Source organism: Microcaecilia unicolor, chromosome 10, assembly GCF_901765095.1.
Source record: "Microcaecilia unicolor chromosome 10, aMicUni1.1, whole genome shotgun sequence".
NCBI classification, from domain to species: domain Eukaryota; kingdom Metazoa; phylum Chordata; class Amphibia; order Gymnophiona; family Siphonopidae; genus Microcaecilia; species Microcaecilia unicolor.
This window is the reverse complement of record NC_044040.1, coordinates 188907481-188924618: the sequence shown is the minus strand read 5'-3', so window position 1 is coordinate 188924618 and position 17138 is coordinate 188907481. Positions and strand designations below refer to the sequence as shown.

At 42.3% G+C, this 17138-nt stretch overlaps 1 protein-coding gene across 1 annotated transcript in view; it reads left to right on the top strand.

The window, feature by feature from the left end:
* Window positions 1–17138, top strand: part of LOC115478369 — a 112754-nt gene that overhangs the window by 44048 nt on the left and 51568 nt on the right. The window contains exons 7-11 of the mRNA XM_030215670.1: window positions 8950–9000; window positions 12055–12098; window positions 12196–12245; window positions 14743–14960; window positions 15055–15305. Of these exons, the coding sequence (XP_030071530.1) occupies window positions 8950–9000; window positions 12055–12098; window positions 12196–12245; window positions 14743–14960; window positions 15055–15305 (614 nt within the window). The remainder of the gene's footprint in view (window positions 1–8949; window positions 9001–12054; window positions 12099–12195; window positions 12246–14742; window positions 14961–15054; window positions 15306–17138) is intronic.

Sequence of the window (17138 nt, the reverse complement as noted above, 5' to 3'; positions counted from 1 at the left end):
CCAATTTATATGTTATCTATAACTATTTATTTATGTACAGACAATTTTGTTTCTAAATAGACTCCTGAGAAAGACCTTTCAAGCTGAAACGCGGCCTGTTTTGAGTTGTGTTTCCTTGAAAATATTTATTGAAGGACTTTAGTGCACCACTGATTTGTTGTCGTCTCCGCTGTGTTGTGTCTGTAATAAGATCTGAATATGAAACAATAAATAAAAAAATTAAAAAACACCAAAATAAGTTGCTACTTTGAGGTAGGCAAAAACCTTCCAGAATAGTAAATTAACATCATTTATAATCACAATGCTCAAAAAAAAAAGTTTTTTTTAAAAAGGCACTTATCTTATAAATAAATGGAGCACAGAGACGGCATGTGGTGGATGTCTCAAAATGCTGCCTTGCCCCATTTATTTATAAGATAAGTGCCTTTCTAAAAAAATTTTTTTGAGCACTGTGCTTATAAATGATGTTACTTTACTATTCTGGAAGGTTTTTGCCTAGGATAAAGTAAGGATCTTTTCAGATCGACATAGCTCTATAAACCTTGTTGGGTTTGAGGCTTTTCCTTCCTTTTTCATTGGAAATATATTAGAGTTTCATAGTGATACGTGGGGATTAAGCTTGAGTTGTGGCTGTATGCTTTGTAATCCCACACCCATTTGTGTTACTGTAGTTGCTACTTTGTCATATCCATATGGGGCCGAATTCAGTGAATGTCGCTGAAAAATAGGTGCTAGGAAAAATCAGCACTCAGTTCTATAGAGGGCACTACAGGATGAACGCCCTTCAAAGAATAGTGCCTAGCAGGGATTCCCATGCCCAACTTTTTGCACAAGGACTTACACTAACTGAAACCTGGTGTAAATCCTGGTGCGCAAGCTGGGCGCAGATCCCCGGAATGCTGTAACACTGCACACATCTTTTGAGAATGCCCCCTGACCCGCCCATGCCCCTCTCATGGCCACCCACCTTTTTGGGTTACATGTTATGGAATTTGGGCATGCAGCATCACAGAAAGTGCGTAGCCAGATGTGTGCGCAGCCCCTAATTGGCACCAATTATCATTAATAATTGATTGTTACTGCCCAATTATTGATGTTAATTGGCTCGTTAATCAATTAGGTTGGGCGCCCATCCCCAGATCGCACATAAATTTGGGTGCCAAATTTGAGCGACCTTTATAGAATCCAGGGGCTGATGACTGATTGAATAAAAACTGTTGTGCCAAGTCTGATTTATAGCGGCTCTCCAGACAATATCTGTATGATACTGTTGTTTTAAACTTTCTTAATAATTTTATTTCCATTTCCTTGGGCAGCTTTTAAAATGGTCTCTATCTCACCATGCCAAAGTCTAGCTTACATTTGGATTACTCTGTAGGTAAAGTTATAGAGATCTTCTTTTATCATAAAAGCAAGACAGATTTAGTATTGTGAAGTCTGAAGCATATCTGCTAGGTGTATTGTTTTGGATCATATTACCAAACTTTTAAACAGAGAACAAGATATTCCAGTTATAAGATTATACATAATGCCAAAAACAGCAACATACACAGAGATTTGAGTGAAACCTTTTCAAGATACATTCCTCCCGATATTAAGAGCTATTTTAATGATCAGGCGTGGTCGCTGAGGACTTCCAGAGCAGGTGATTAAATTTGCAGTTGACACAAAACTATTCAAGGTTGTTAAAACATACCCCTTATATTGCCTGTAGTTACCATTGTAGAAATATTAACGAAAGTCCACGTTTTGGGTCCTAACTCTACGCATGAGCATTGACGTCATGTCAAGGGCTGGTGTAAACACTGTCAACGTGCTATAACTTAGCACTTAATTGCTTGCCACATCCTGACCCACCCAGGCCCCTCCCACATCCTTGACACCTAGGAACTGTACCAAGTTTATAGAATATGGGTAAGTACAAATTAGTGCCAATAATATCCACCATACTGTTTAATATATATTTGCCTCCATTGATGGGAGGGCGGTAGAACGAGAGGACATGATATGAGAGTGAAGGGGGGCAGACTCAAGAAAAATGTCAGGAAGTATTTTTTCACGGAGAGAGTGGTAGATACTTGGAATGCCCTCCCGCGGGAGGTGGTGGAGAAGAAAACGGTAGCGGAATTCAAGCATGCATGGAATAAACATAAAGGAATCCTGTGCAGAAGGAATGGATCCTCAGAAGCTTGGCCGAGATTGGGAGGCGGGGCTGGTGTTTGGGTGGTGGGGCTAGTTCTGGGCAAGACTTCTACGGTCTGTGTCCTGAAAATGGCAGATACAAATCAAGGTAAGGTATACACAAGAAGTAGCACATATGAATTTATCTTGTTGGGCAGACTAGATGGACCGTGCAGGTCTTTTTCTGCCTTCATCTACTATGTTACTATGGTAATCCTATCACATATATGCTGATGATATCCCAAGTTTATTTTTTCCCAACAACTCAGTCTGTTTCAGATGTAGTATGCAAATTGCAGACTGTATTTGACATTTTGTATGGATGGCTGTTAAAGAATCATTTGAAGCTGAATGTAAATGAAACAGAACTGTTGTATGTCTGTGGAAATTCAACCTCCACTTCACTGAATCTGTGTTACTGTCTGGAGTCTCTAAAGGTAAGCAAACGGGTGTGATGTTTAGGGTTGTTATTTGACTCGCAGCTTGTATTTAAATCTCAACTTCAACAACTGGTTCTCAGCTGTCATTGCAAACTCCATCTGCTTGGTTAATTATGGATCTTGTTCGAGTTCTTGAAACTGTTGTTATGAGTAGCATTGATGATAGCTTACTTGGGCATACCTGCCATCAGCATTAAATCATTGCAAATGGTGCAAAATTCAGCAGTGCGTTTGCTGTTTGGTTTACGTAGAGTATATTTAAAAAGCTTGAAGTGGTTGCCAGTTACTTATCGTATAAAACCAAAACTGCTCTTGATGCTGCGTAATGTTTTGTATTGGAAATCCTCTTCATACTTAACAACTGCAGTGCAAAAATATCCTCCATCCGCTCAAGTTTATTATGTGCCTTCAAAACTACAAGAGCAACCAGAACAACAACAAGAACCTTTGGATGCTACAAATCTTCTGGAAACATCTGATACTGAACAAGCAAACGCGACAACTTTGCTAGCCACAGTTGCCAGACAAACAATGGTTGTTTAAAATGTTTTTTTTTTAACACAAAGACAAAATGTTTCTAGGATTAAAGATATCATTATTTCCAGATGTTTCGAAAGAAACACAAAATAAACGTCAACAATTTTTGATATTGAAAACAGAAGTATTGTGGCTAGAGGCGCTACATTTTACCTTCGATTTTCTTGCAAATGTATAGTATGTTATAATTCACATAAGTATGTTTTCATGGACCCATCACAATTAACATTGTTTGTAACATTTAAGAGAATTGGAGCGAAATAGAATTAAGCTTGTTTAAATGTCTCCTAGATGTTGTTATATTTCCTTAAAAAGAATTTATTTCTTTATTCCCTTAATCCTCCTACACTATGGATGTCTCTCTATTTAAAGTGGACTTGAGTGTTGAATTAGATGAAACTTATATTATTTGTTTTTGTATGTTAATTTGAGAAAATAACACTTTCCAATCAATCTCCTTTTCCGGAGATGCGAAGGCGGTAGAACGAGAGGACGTGAAATGAGATTGAAGGGGGGGGGGGCAGACTCAAGAAAAATGTCAGGAAGTATTTTTTCACGGAGAGAGTAGTGGATGCTTGGAATGCCCTCCCGCGGAAGGTGGTGGAAATGACAACGGTAACGGAATTCAAACATGCGTGGGATAAACATAAAGGAATCCTGTTCAGAAGGAATGGATCCTCAGGAGCTTAGCCGAGATTGGGTGGCAGAGCCGGTGGTGGGAGGCGGGGCTGGTGGTTGGGAGGCGGGGATAGTGCTGGGCAGACTTATACGGTCTGTGCCAGAGCTGGTGGTGGGAGGCGGGACTGGTGGTTGGGAGGCAGGGACAGTGCTGGGCAGACTATACGGTCTGTGCCAGAGCCGGTGGTGGGAGGCGGGGCTGGTGGTTGGGGGGCAGGGATAGTGCTGGGCAGACTTATACATTCTGTGCCAGAGCTGGTGGTTGGGAGTTGGGGATAGTGCTGGGCAGACTTATACGGTCTGTGCCCTGAAGAGGACAGGTACAAATAAAGGTAGGGTATACACAAAAAGTAGCACATATGAGTTTAACTTGTTGGGCAGACTGGATGGACAGTGCAGGTCTTTTTCTGCCGTCATCTACTATGTTACATGCGGACTGTGAAAAATTGCAGGAAGGGAATGGGACTTGATATACTGCCTTTCTGTGGTTTTTGCAACTACATTCAAAGGAGTTTATATGGTATATACAGGTACTTATTTTTACCTGGGGCAGTGGAGGGTTAAGCGACTTGCCCAGAGTCACAGGGATCTGTAGTGGGAGTCAAACCTAGTTCCCCAGGATCAAAGTCTGCTGCATTAAACTCTAGGCTGAGGAAGACCTTAGGAAATTGGAAGGCTGGCCATCCAAATGGCAGATGAAATTTAATGTAGATAAATGCAGAGTGATGCACATTGGGAGGAATAATCCAAAAATCATAGTTACCTGATGCTAGGGTCCACCTTGGGGATCAGCACCCAAGAAAAGGATCTAGGTGTCATTATAGACAATATCATGAAATCCTCTGCCGAATGTGCAGTGCTGGCCACAAAAGCAAACAGGGTGCTAGGAATTACTAGGAAAGGGATGGTAAATAAGACTAAGAATACAATAATGCCTCTGTATTGCTCCATGGCGCGACCTCACCTTGAGTATTGCGTTCAGTTCTACTTTGCCATATCTCAAAAAAGATGTAACGGAATTAGAAAAGGTTTAAAGAAGAGTGACCAAAATGATAAAGGGGATGGAGCTTCTCCTATATGAGGAAAGACTAAAGAGGTTAAGGCTCTTCAGCTTGGAAAAGAGATGGCTGAGGTGAGATATGATTGAGGTCTACAAAATCCTGAGTGATGTAGAACGAGTAGAAGCGAATCAATTATTTACTTATTCAAACAATACTAATACTAGGGGACACTCGATGAAGTTACATGGAAATACTTTTAAAACAAATAGGTGGAAATATTTTTTTCTCTCAACAAATAGTTAAAGCTCTGGAACTTGTTGCCGGAGGATGTGGTAACAGCAGTCAGTGTACCAGAGTTTAAAAAAAAGTTTGGACAAGTTTCTGGAGGAAAAGTCCATAGTCTGCTATTGCCCTGGGATTGGCAGCATGGAATGTTGCTACTGTTTGTGACCTGTGATTGGCCACTGTTGGAAACAGGATACTGGGCTAGATGGACCATTGGTCTGACCCAGTATGGCTGTTCTTATGTTCTTAAGTAGCATATCAGCGCCTAACCGCAGATATTCAACAGGAGATAACCGGTTTTCTCCAGGTAAATATCAGTGGTTAGCGGCTAGCCACTATCTAGTTATATCATGCAACTTGTGGCAGGCCTATCTTTAACTGCTAAAAAGTTAATCGGTTAGCATTGAATATTGGCACGTTTAATCACATAAGTGCCAACTTTGCTCCCGGACCTTTAATGGTTAGTTCTGATATTCAGTGACACTAACCGATTAAGTGCCACTGAATATCAGCAGATACCCCCTCACAAGTGATTTAACCGGCCAGGAGCCCCTATGCTTATAAATTTAGCTTTACTGTTCATTTGCTTTTATTTGTGAGCCTAATGTATGAGCCTAATGTTGAAAATCAGTTCTGACCTCCTAACTTTTTTCCCCCTTTCCTGGGGGGTGAAGAATAGAAGGAGCAGGTTGGGACGCTTATGCATGTATTTTATAAAATACCTGTGGCATTGCTGACTTTGAGAGTATCCCGGGTTGCAAATTTAGTGCCATATGGGAACCGGTATGGGAGACCCTTCCTCCAGCTGGTAGAAGCTATCTATTGAATTTCTAAGGGGGGAGAGGAAAAGTGAGGGGGGAATGGTGAACAAGGTGCACAGTACGCTCCTAACACTCTTCATGATTATCTAGTGTTCAAGGGAATTGGGTTCACTATAGTCTGATATACTCGTTTCTGTAGTCCTAAATCCACTCTACTCACAATGGAACCATAGCATTTAAGGGTGGGGGGGGGGGGGGGGGTTGGGAGGAGGGGAGTAGTTCAAAAGGGTGGAAGACAGGCTTTCTTATGTAATGATATTTCGCATATGTTGATGTCAACCTACTGTTTATCTCAGAAGTGATCTATACTCTCATTTGCTTGTCACCAATAGAATATTGAAATAATCGGGGAACTAGGGAAGGGGGGTGGGGAGAAATATAAAAGTTGAGGATGGTTTATCATGCTGGTGTTTCTCTGGATAGTCCGGGCTTGTTTGTTGTATGTTTACTGATGACAGTGTTAATTCTTTGTATTGTCTTCAATAAAAAACGTCGAAACATAAAATACCTGTATGTGCACCAGTTTCTTTGAGTATTCAGGTAGTATGATTTCCATACAATAAAGCTTGATATAATAATAAAATACCAAAACAAGATAGTGAATAACCTCCCGCCTCCCCAAGAAAAACCCTCACACTAAGTAACACACACACACACCTATATATATCTATATAAATATCTAAAGACTCACTATTTTGCGTTCATTTCTAGTCATCATCCCTGATGCCCTGTGCATGTTGCTGCTTTCTGGATGGCGTTTTTCATATTTAATTTTTTGTTTTTCTTCTGGTTTTGGTTTTGCTTTTAGTATGAGTGATTGTCTTTTGTCTTGTCTATTTATGGTGTTCCTTTCTATTTTCTTTAATTGTTTATATTGTTAGTGCAGATAAAATTGTATACCAAATTTCTCATTAAAACATATGTGAGAGTTTCGGGGAAGCAATTTATAAAGGCTTATAAGCATGTTATGTTGTCTTTATAAAATAGGTACGACATAAGTGCCTTTATGCCTCCCTAGCTAGGCACTCTCTTATAAAATTACCCCCTGTAATAATGAAAACTTCTTTATAGTTCTTAAAATTAAGAACAGGGAAAAACCTAAATATGACATTTTGGTGGTACAGCTGCTTCATAAAACTTATTAATATGCATAGCTGTGTTATGTGGATAAGTACAAAAGTATTGCCACACTGGGACAGACCAAAGGTCCATCAAGCCCAGTATCCTGTTTCCAACAGTGGCCAATCCAGGTCACAAATACCTGGCAAGATCCCAAAAAATTCAATACATTTTATGCTGCTTATCCTAGAAATAAGCAGTAGATTTTCCCCAAGTCAATTTAATACTTATCTATGGACTTTTCCTTTACGAAGTTGTCCAGACCTTTTTTAAACCCCACTAAGCTAACCACCTTTACCACATTCTCTGGCAATGAATAATTTACCAGCTCATCAGCTTTGTCAGCATGGGGTTGGTATGATTTGCCCAGGACTGATTATCTGAACCTAGAGATTCTCACCAGTATTGAAACGCAGGACACCAGGATTGGTAGTAACCAGGGGCATAGCCAGACCTCGGCGGTAGGGGGGTCCAGAGCCCGAGGTGGAGGGGGGCACAGTTTAGCCCGCCTTCCCCAGCCACCAACCCCCCCCGCCACTTTCGACCCCTCCCACCGCTGACCCTCCCATGTTGCCGCCGCCACCAGGTACCTTTGCTGGCGGGGGTCCCCAACCCCCGCCAGCCGAAGTCTTCTTCAGCACCGGTCTCCGGCACCTTCGCTGATCTGTTTCTGTCATGCACATCCTGTATGTAGCCCCGTGCTGAATAAAAGCTCTTTATGTTTTGGAACCTGGTTGCTGTGTGAGTGTCTGAGCTGGAGAAGTGGAAAGCCTGGACTGGAGCAGGAGCTGGATCAGGGAGATTTTTCTTGACCTCTTCCAGGGAAAGTGTAAGAGGGAGCAGATCTGGTGACACTGCCACGACCTGGTGGGATAGTACAGCGTTAAGGCAATCATGTGGTTGGATGAGTTCCCCTCTAAGGAGGTGTCACAACTTAATCTTCCAGTGGCCAGCTGCTCAATCAGAGCACCTTTTGTACCCTAGACGTGATTGAACCAGGTCTAATTAAGCACGTCCTTATTTTTTTTTTTTAAATCATTTATTTATATTTTTTTCATTTTACAAGGATCACTTGCAAAACAGTAAAACAGAGATGATTGTACATTAAAACAATATTAGAAGAAAACAATCTCAACAAGATAAATGGATTTTATACAATCTTTCTCTTTCTTAGACCACAAAATAAATAGGGAGAGTGAAACAAGACAAGGAGATCAATTTAAACAACAGCAAACAAAGAAAACGTGGTATTAACCCGATTATCCCCAGTTATTATTTATCTAAATCATTATTCCACATTGATCATCTGGTTGGTTTCTTCAAGACCATAGCGGTGCATAGTCCGTCAATTTCATTGGAAACATACTTATTGTCCAATATTAGTGAAAGTAATACACCTGATTTCATTTTTTCCCTTTTAAAACCAGAAATTGTTTAACAATACAAACCCTTGAATCTCCAATCCAATTCCCGCTGATTAAAGTAATCCCAGTTTCACAGGCTTCACTCCTTTTGAATTAATATATTAAGAGGAATCATTTGCATGTCCTTATTTTTAGACATAGACTTTTCCTTCCCTTTGGTAATCGCTGTTGGACGTCCTGATTTTGGTAACATTAACTTTGTTCATGAGTATATTGCTTTTAGCTCATGTGCAGCTTTTCTTTCCTAGCTGGAGAAGAGAGGGGTGGTAGCTATGTTAGTCCACTTTGATGGTTCACTTATATATATTGTCCTCTAATAACATTTGCTTATTTCTGATCTGACGAAGAAGGGCAACCTTCGAAAGCTAATCAAGAAATGTATTAAGTTCTGTCCAATAAAAAAAGGTATCATCTTATTTTCTTTTCCATGTTTTATTTTGTTTTATTTCTATTGATTACCTAGCTGGAGAAGAAATTGAGAGTAGAATATTACTGGAACAGGCATCTGAATCTGGTATGGTATGACCTTTTTCAAGCTGTTCAACTTGGGGAAGTCAAAAGTATTGTGTAACTTTGTAATTGTAGTGATTTGTTTTTGAGTCTGGCGCTTTTTAACATATAATTTATAAGTGATTTTGGAAATGGGAACAATGAGTGATGTGATTAAATTTGCAGATCATTCAAAGTTGTTAAAACGGAAGCATATTATGAGGCATTGCAGGAGGATACTGGGAGATGTGGTATCCAAATGGCAACTACAATTTAATGTGGATTAGAGGCTGTCCCAAACCAAAACCAGCCCAAAATGCTTTTTCTGCCCGATTTTGGTTTTGGATGAAAGGCTATTTGGATTTACCATGGGCCCAATATTCAGACTTCGGGAGTTAGCCCGGCTAACTCCTGTGGTCAGTGCTGAGCCAGGATATTCAATCCTGGACAGTTTCCGGTGACTGGCATTGAATATCCGATTTATTTTTGACCGGTTTGAATTTAACCGGCCAAATCAATATTCAGCGCTGGCTGGTTAAGTTGGAACTGGCCAAAGATTTCCACCTATTGACGTGGCCATAGCCGGCCAGATGCTAAATTAGTGGCGTACCAAGGGGGGAGGGCGGTGGGGGCGGTCCGCCCCGGGTGCACGCCGCTGGGGGGGGTGCCGTGCGCCGGTCAGCGTCATTGGTTTCCATGCTCCCTCTGCCCCGGAACAGGAAGTAACCTGTTCCGGGGCAGAGGGAGCATGGAAACCAAAGACGCTGACCGGCGCAAGGCACCCCCCCCAGCGGCGTGCACCCGGGGTTTTTTTCGCCGGGGTGGGGGGGTGTTCCTTCGCTGTGGGGGGGGGGGTCGCGCTGCACGGGGGGGGGGGGGGGTGTTGCACCCAGGGGGGCGGGGCGCATCGGCCCCTCGGAAAGCCACTGTGCTAAATATCGGTGCTGACTGGCCCACTGGGGACAGAAAAAGTACCTGCAATTAGTATATGAAAACAGCTTTGGTTGTACCCACAGAAAGTTTGGTATATCAAATCCATGATCCTTTGACCCCTTTAAATTGCCTGCATAGGGCTATCCGCTGATATTCAGTGACATTTAACTGGTTAGTACAGCTGAATATCACCACAGACTGCTAAACTAAAAGCTGGCAATTATGTGGGTGGTCTGGGGGCGGAATTTGCACTTAACTGCATAAGAGATAACCGGCTGCACAAACCCAGATATTCAGTGCCAGTGCCTGGAAATGACCATGCTTTGAATATCTGGGGATGATGCTGGCAGTGGCTATAAAACTACTTACCACTGCCGGCTGAATACCTACCCCCTCATTTTTATTTTTATTTTTATTTATATACCACCTACAAGCTTGAAAGCTGTTGAAACGGTGTATATTCAGGCATACTAGTTTTTCTATCCTTGGAAGTCTCATAATCTGAATCTGTACCTGAGGCAGTGGGATTTGAAGCAGGGGTGGACTGACATTGGTTGGTTCCCCCTGGGTAGTAAAGGTCATTAGCCCCCCCTCCCCCTACCGTTTCGCTGACACCCCCTCTCCCACACTGCCGCCGCCCTCTCTACTTCTGGGACAGGAAAGAACCCCACTCTTTCCTGTCCGCCAACCTCATTGATTACTACTGTGTCTGTGCCTGGTGGCGGGGCCGCCGCTGTGTTTTCCAAAATGGCTGCTGAGACTTGCTGTGGTAGCCTTGTGGGTCTCAGCGGTCATTTTTAAAATGCGCCGGCGCTGCCATGCAGAGTAGCTGCAGTGGGCAGGAAAGAGTGGGATTCTTTCTTACCCCTGCTGAGGCCACTAGGACCTCAAGGGCCGAGCCTCTGGGCCTTCAGGCACTGCCCGGTTGCCCGAATGGTCAGTCCACCCCTGATTTGAAGCATTCTCCTCTGGTCCTCAGGCTGCTGCTCTAGACTTTAAGACTACAATCAAGGGTGAATACAAAAATAAAAAAAGGGACTTATTAAAAAACTAAAGTAGTTATACACTCAAACAAATAAATGAATTATTATATCTTGTGCATTAATAATAAATCACTCTTGGAAATACAAAAAGGAGACTTCAGAAATGGTCTGTGTACTTTTGTCTGTTTGAGAACATAATAGTCACAATAGACTCTCTTATAATCATTGTCCAAAAACCTCCATTAGAATTTTTATAATTTGTCTTTATACTTCATGACAGCGGCGTAGCCAGACACCCAATTTTGGGTGGGCCTGGGCCAGGATGGGTGGGCAGAAGAACTTTGCCCTGTCCCACAAGTGATTTGGTCTCTCCCTCTCTCGCCTGCATGCTATTTTGGTCTCTCAAACATCCTCCCTCCCTCGTATGCAGCAACTAATACATGCTGCTCATGTTGGCTCCACAGCCTTCCCTCTGATGCAACTTCCTGTTTCCACATAGGCGGGAATACATCAGAGGGAAGGCTGTGGGGCTGGTGCAAATAGTATGTATCAGTCACTGCTCGCTGCAGGTGAAGATCTGCTACTTACAAGGTATGCAGGAGGGACAGTTGTTGGGAGTTTTTGGCTGGTGAGGCTTGGGGGATCCCTGCCAGCCACATCATAGGTGTGCTGCTACTGGGTGGGCCTGAGTCCAAAGTGGGTGGGCCTGGGCCCATCCAGGCCTACCCTTGGCTACGCCACTGCTTCATGAAACATTTATGAAAAAAAAAATAATTCTGTAAAAATAATATATTATGCAGCACTTCACAATTTTTCAAATGGGGTTCCCGTTTCACCATAAGGCTTCTTCAGGGGAATTTGTGTGCTCATATCATTTAGGCAACATTACAACTCACTCTACTTCATGTTGTTCAAAAACCGACGTGCCATTTCTTTCGGTTTTTGAACAGCATGAAGTAGAATGAGTTACTACTTATCGCTGAACATAAGCAGCACTGAATTTTCCTCCTCCTACTACTACTTATCATTTCTATAGCGCTACAAGGCATACGCACTCTTTGGGATCCTGTCAGGTACTTGTAACCTGGACTGGCCACTGGTGGAAACAGTGTGTATTATTATGTTTCTCATAAGTAAACAACTGCTGTTCTCATTGTATTTAGAATTTTATGGACAGAACCTCTGCGAACACTGCATGGCTCAGAATGTAAGTTTTTTGATCCTCAAATAAAGTTAGAATTCTTTAAAAGTGTTGCTGGTGTATCACTGAGTTAATACGACTTTTCATGTTTTTATATCAACAGAATCAGGTGGAAAAGCTGATACCCAGAAAAATTGCTAAAGAACAGTTTCTGTAGGTATAATTCCCAACATTTGAATTCTCTCCCCCTCTTCCCATATATTCTTGATCAAAATTGAATTGTCTAGATTTTTTTTTTTTTTTGGGGGGGGGTATTTTTCTGCATGCTGTTGTGCTCATATCCTTCTCAGCTTTTGATTTTGTAAAAATATGAGGTATGCTGTTCTTTGTTGATGTTCTTTAGTTAATGAAGAGCAAGCCCCATGAAGAATTTCCACATTCCCCCACCCCTTCAGTGCAGGGCAGCCGAGAGACTGGGCCGGGCCCAGGGCAAGGCTGCCCCCCTCCGTCCCTCACTGGGCTGGGCCCCCCTGAATTCAAAGGCTAGCACCTCACCTCGACCTCGTTCCATGTGAAAGAAGCGCAGCAGCGGTAGTCTGCAGATCGTCTCCCTTCGGGCCTTCCCTCCTTGTGTCCCGCCCTCGCGCAAGATACGTCAGATGAGGGCGGGACACAGGGAGGAAAGGCCGGAAGGGAGGCAATCTGCAGACTGCCGCTGCTGCGCGTCTTTCACACGGAGCGAGGTCGAGGTGAGGCGCTATGATTTGAATTCAGGGGGGCCTGGCCCGGTGGTGGACGGAGGGGAGCAGGTGGAGGGGACTGCGGCGCCGGACCCCCCTTGGAGGCCCGGGGAATTTTGTCCCCCCTGCCCCCCCCTCAGTGGCCCTGCTTCAGTGTAGGGAAATCTACATGTGCTGTCCACAATGGGCCCGATATTCAGTGTGAGTTATCTGGCTAGCAATGGCCACCGACTGGTTAACTCACGTCTCGGCAGATAACCAGTCATTTTCAGCGGTTATCACTGCTGAAAATTCCCAGCTAGTGCCAAAAATAAAGCCGGCGATGTGGGGGGCGTGACTGGTTAAGTCCTGATATTCAGAACTTAACCGGCCAGGCTTAGTGAACAGATAAGGCTGCATAAAAAGCAGTTCTATCTTTGCCCGCTAAGCCATGGCCGTTTTAAGTCTGGATATTGACTTAACTAGTCGTGAGCTAGCTGGCGTTGAAAAACCTGGCTGTTTAATGCTGGTTGCTGGAAACGGCGTGGCATAGAATATCTGGGTTGAACAGCAGCAGCAGGCAGTCAAAGGACCACCCACCGCCAGCTTAATATCGGGGTGAATGTGCATACTTTTCCTTGAGGGAAAAAGAGACAGTACCAGGATGGGGCCATAGCAGGGCAAGCAAAGAATATCTGTGAATTCCACTCTGAAATCCCCAAATCTTGTTTCTCTTTGAAAATCAACTTGCAGGCTGACATGTGCTAAGTACCTGCTGGCCTTCAAGCCCCTTAGGCTGCTCAAACTTCCTAACTGTGATTACATCAATACAATCTATTGACCATACAATAGGTTAACAGAAAAGGTGAATAGCAGGATTGCCAAAAACCCAAGGGAACTAAAAGAGAGGAGGACACTTCTCTACCTCAGTCTTTTCCTCCATGGGTACCGTCTGTGGTACTAGTAGTCAAATGATGTGCCTTTATGTTTGAAACTCATGAGGGCAATGGACACATCATAGGGGATGGGTGTAAGCCTCCATACCCATCTTGAGATCCCAATGAGTGAGGAGGAGATGAAGGTCAAACCTTGAGCTAAGTTAACCTTGGAAGCCAAGACATGGCCCGACTGCCTCCATAGTGGACATTTGCCTGTAATGCTGGTATTTTGAGCTTCAAATAAAGACTCTTTCTATCCAGTCCGAACTTAATTCATATATAATGTTCAATAATATTCAATACCCCACATTCTTCACATTCTTCAATCCTTCCATACGATGATATACATTCCCCATGTAGGGGATGTCCTTGAGACAGCTCATTTCGGAGCGAAACGTGCATGTCGGGCAGCCTAACCCCTGGGTCTGATAAAATTAAAAGAAAGAAAGAAAGAAGATAAGTTCAATTTAAATTATGAGCTTTAATAAATAGAGTGAAGAAGTTTAGAATATTTAAATGAACCAATGAAGAGGTTGATGTTTGCTACTATCACCAGATTGAGAAATTGCTGGTGATTGCAATTCACTGAGGTTCATTGGGAATGTATATCATCGTATGGAAGGATTGAAGAATGTGGGGTATTGAATATTATTGAACATTATATATGAATTAAGTTCGGACTGGATAGGAAGAGTCTTTATTTGTGCGAACATATATCTAGTTTTATTAAGTATTATCTTTGCCTGAATAGTGGGTATTTTGAGCTTGGCATAACATGTGCTCATTAAAATTCATAGCCAGTGAATTGTTTGAGGAAGCCTGCATAGGGCCAGCTTGAAGTACATTTGGGTTTAGACATGGTTATTTGTCCTTTGCTGTCATGAGCACTGAAACTTCGCCAATGCTTTTTTAAAAATTATTTAGAGGTCTTTATTGAAATCCCAATACAAAATAGTACACAAAAAGCAATTACAAGAAAAAGAAAGGCTAAAGTTAAGTAAGTGGATACCCATCAGTGATTTTTTTAAATAGCCATATTCTTTTTCTGCACAGGCTAAAGATAGAAGATGAAGGGACTTACCAATGTTCTGTTACTAGTTTGATTTTTGAAGTGACAAAGAAAGCACACATCAAATATTCTGTTTTGTCCTGGAGCAAGTTTGCTGTTCATCTTAAAAGACCGTGGACTGTGGGAGGCCCTATATTTGATGTCCAGTGTGATTCAGCCACTCTTAAATCCATTCAGTTTCCACATTCCCTTTGCTTGCATGGTATGTACTTGCAACGATCTTTGTAATTAGGTACTAGTTTCTTATTGTGAGATGCAAAGGGTTATTGGAACTGTACTTGTGCATTTCTTTACAGATCACAAATCTGACCTTACATTCAAAGTTTTACACATTAAAGGAAAGGATACAGAAATAGAACCATCGGTGGACTACTCACCAACGCACGTGAAATGGCTTGTAACATCACTGTCTCCCGTGGGGCCAATCATGCAGGACTCGGAATCAGTCTGCCATCATGGAGCTGTACTTCTGTACAAAGTTATTGATAACCATCCATCCTTATCATTCCGTGTGTATGTCACTATTAATAATGACTCTTTTATAAAGGTAAGAGATTTTCATATTGCATTTTAGAACAAAAAGTTGTCGATATTTACCAGTTTATATCTATATATATAACACAAGGCCTCGTGGTGCACTTGGGAGGTCACTTACCTACTACGCCAATGACCTTTGTTCAAATCCCACACTGGAATTTCTGTCAGGTAGCTGATCTCTGGCCAACTCAGCCATCTACTTGGCCTTAGCTGGGGGGGAAAGATGACCGGGGAAGGCATTTTTTCCCCACACCACAAATAGTCTACCAAGAAATCTTCACACAAGTGGCAGCTCCCATAAGTATTCGCAACTTGGTACTTGTGTAGAAGGGTCTACCTTTTCCGTTCCCTTTATATCCACTATATATTTCCTTGTTTTTTTTCTCTCTATCTAGGTGTCTGTTGGCATATTACCAAATACAAATTGATGCTCAAACAACAGTGTCTTGAAAGACCGTCAATCACAGGTTGCCTTCTGTGAAACTGTGTTCTGAGCATTGAGAAGGCAACCTGTGATTGCCGGTCTTCCAAGACACTGTTGTTTGAGCATCGATTTGTATTTGGTAATGTATCGACAGACACATGGTTTTTCCATAGAAAAGACTGCAAATCCTGAGGCAGGCCAGTTGGCTGAAACACGGCCGTGTCGAGTTTTATGAGCTACACAATAAATTTGGATTTTTTACATCGTCTCAAGATCATATTCTTGTGTCATCTTCGCTGTGTTCTGTGTGATGCCTATGGCTGCCCCATGGCATACTTCCTTTTGGGATACACACTATGTGGGCCTTTTACAAAGGTGCGCTGGCATTTTTAGCATGTTCTAAATGCTAGAGATGCCCATATATTCCTAATCATTAGCACATGCTAAAACGCTACCGTGCCTTTGTAAAAGACTCCCTATATGAGTTAAGCACCTTGCTTTATAGAATAGTGCACAGCCAGATGTGCGCTCAAATTTTAATAAGTGCCAATTAACATCATTAATTGGTTGTTGGCACACAGTTATTGATGGTTAAGAGCTTGTTAACCAATTAATTTATGTGCACATCTCTGCAGCACGCCCAACTTGGGCACCATATATAGAATCTTGGGGAAAGTGTGTAAATGCAAGGGGGTATGCACAGGGGAAGGGGCATGGGCTTGGTTATCAATAGTGTCATTTACATGCTAAAGTGTTACATTTTAGTACATGCATTTACACCTTCCATTGACATAGTGTAGGTGGGTGCACCTACATGATGGCACATAAATGCCAACTTCCTTAGCGTCCCTCCAGACAGGCCCAGAATGTGACTGATGGGTTGTGCACGCCTTCCAGCAGGTGGAGACTGAGGGAAAAACACTGTTACTCTAGAGAGAGCCAATAAGAGCCCAGTAATCTTAGTCTCCAGCAGGTGGAAGGTGGTGAGCCCTTCAGTCTCATTCTTTATATTATATTTATGTTATATTATATTATATTCTTTATATTTTTTCTATTTCTTGCTGTAATTCTTTTAGTTGGTTTTAATATCTTAGTTTGGGTGAATTTATTTCTTCTGTGCATCCGGATATATATATATATATATAAAGCCTGTTATTTAGAGGCAGAGGCCTGTGGGGGTCTCTTATAGTATTCTTTAATGAAATTTTCGCACAGTTATATACGTAGATCGAAAAGGGATATAAATTAGAAAGGACATACGCAGACACAGACAGATAGACAGATACACGCATACTCCGTTTCTCAGACACACATTGCCTTGTTCTCTTTCTCACACACAGGAACACACATATGTGCAAAGACACCCTCTTTGACACAGAACTCGTATCAGTACCTATGTACACACAAACATCCTCTATT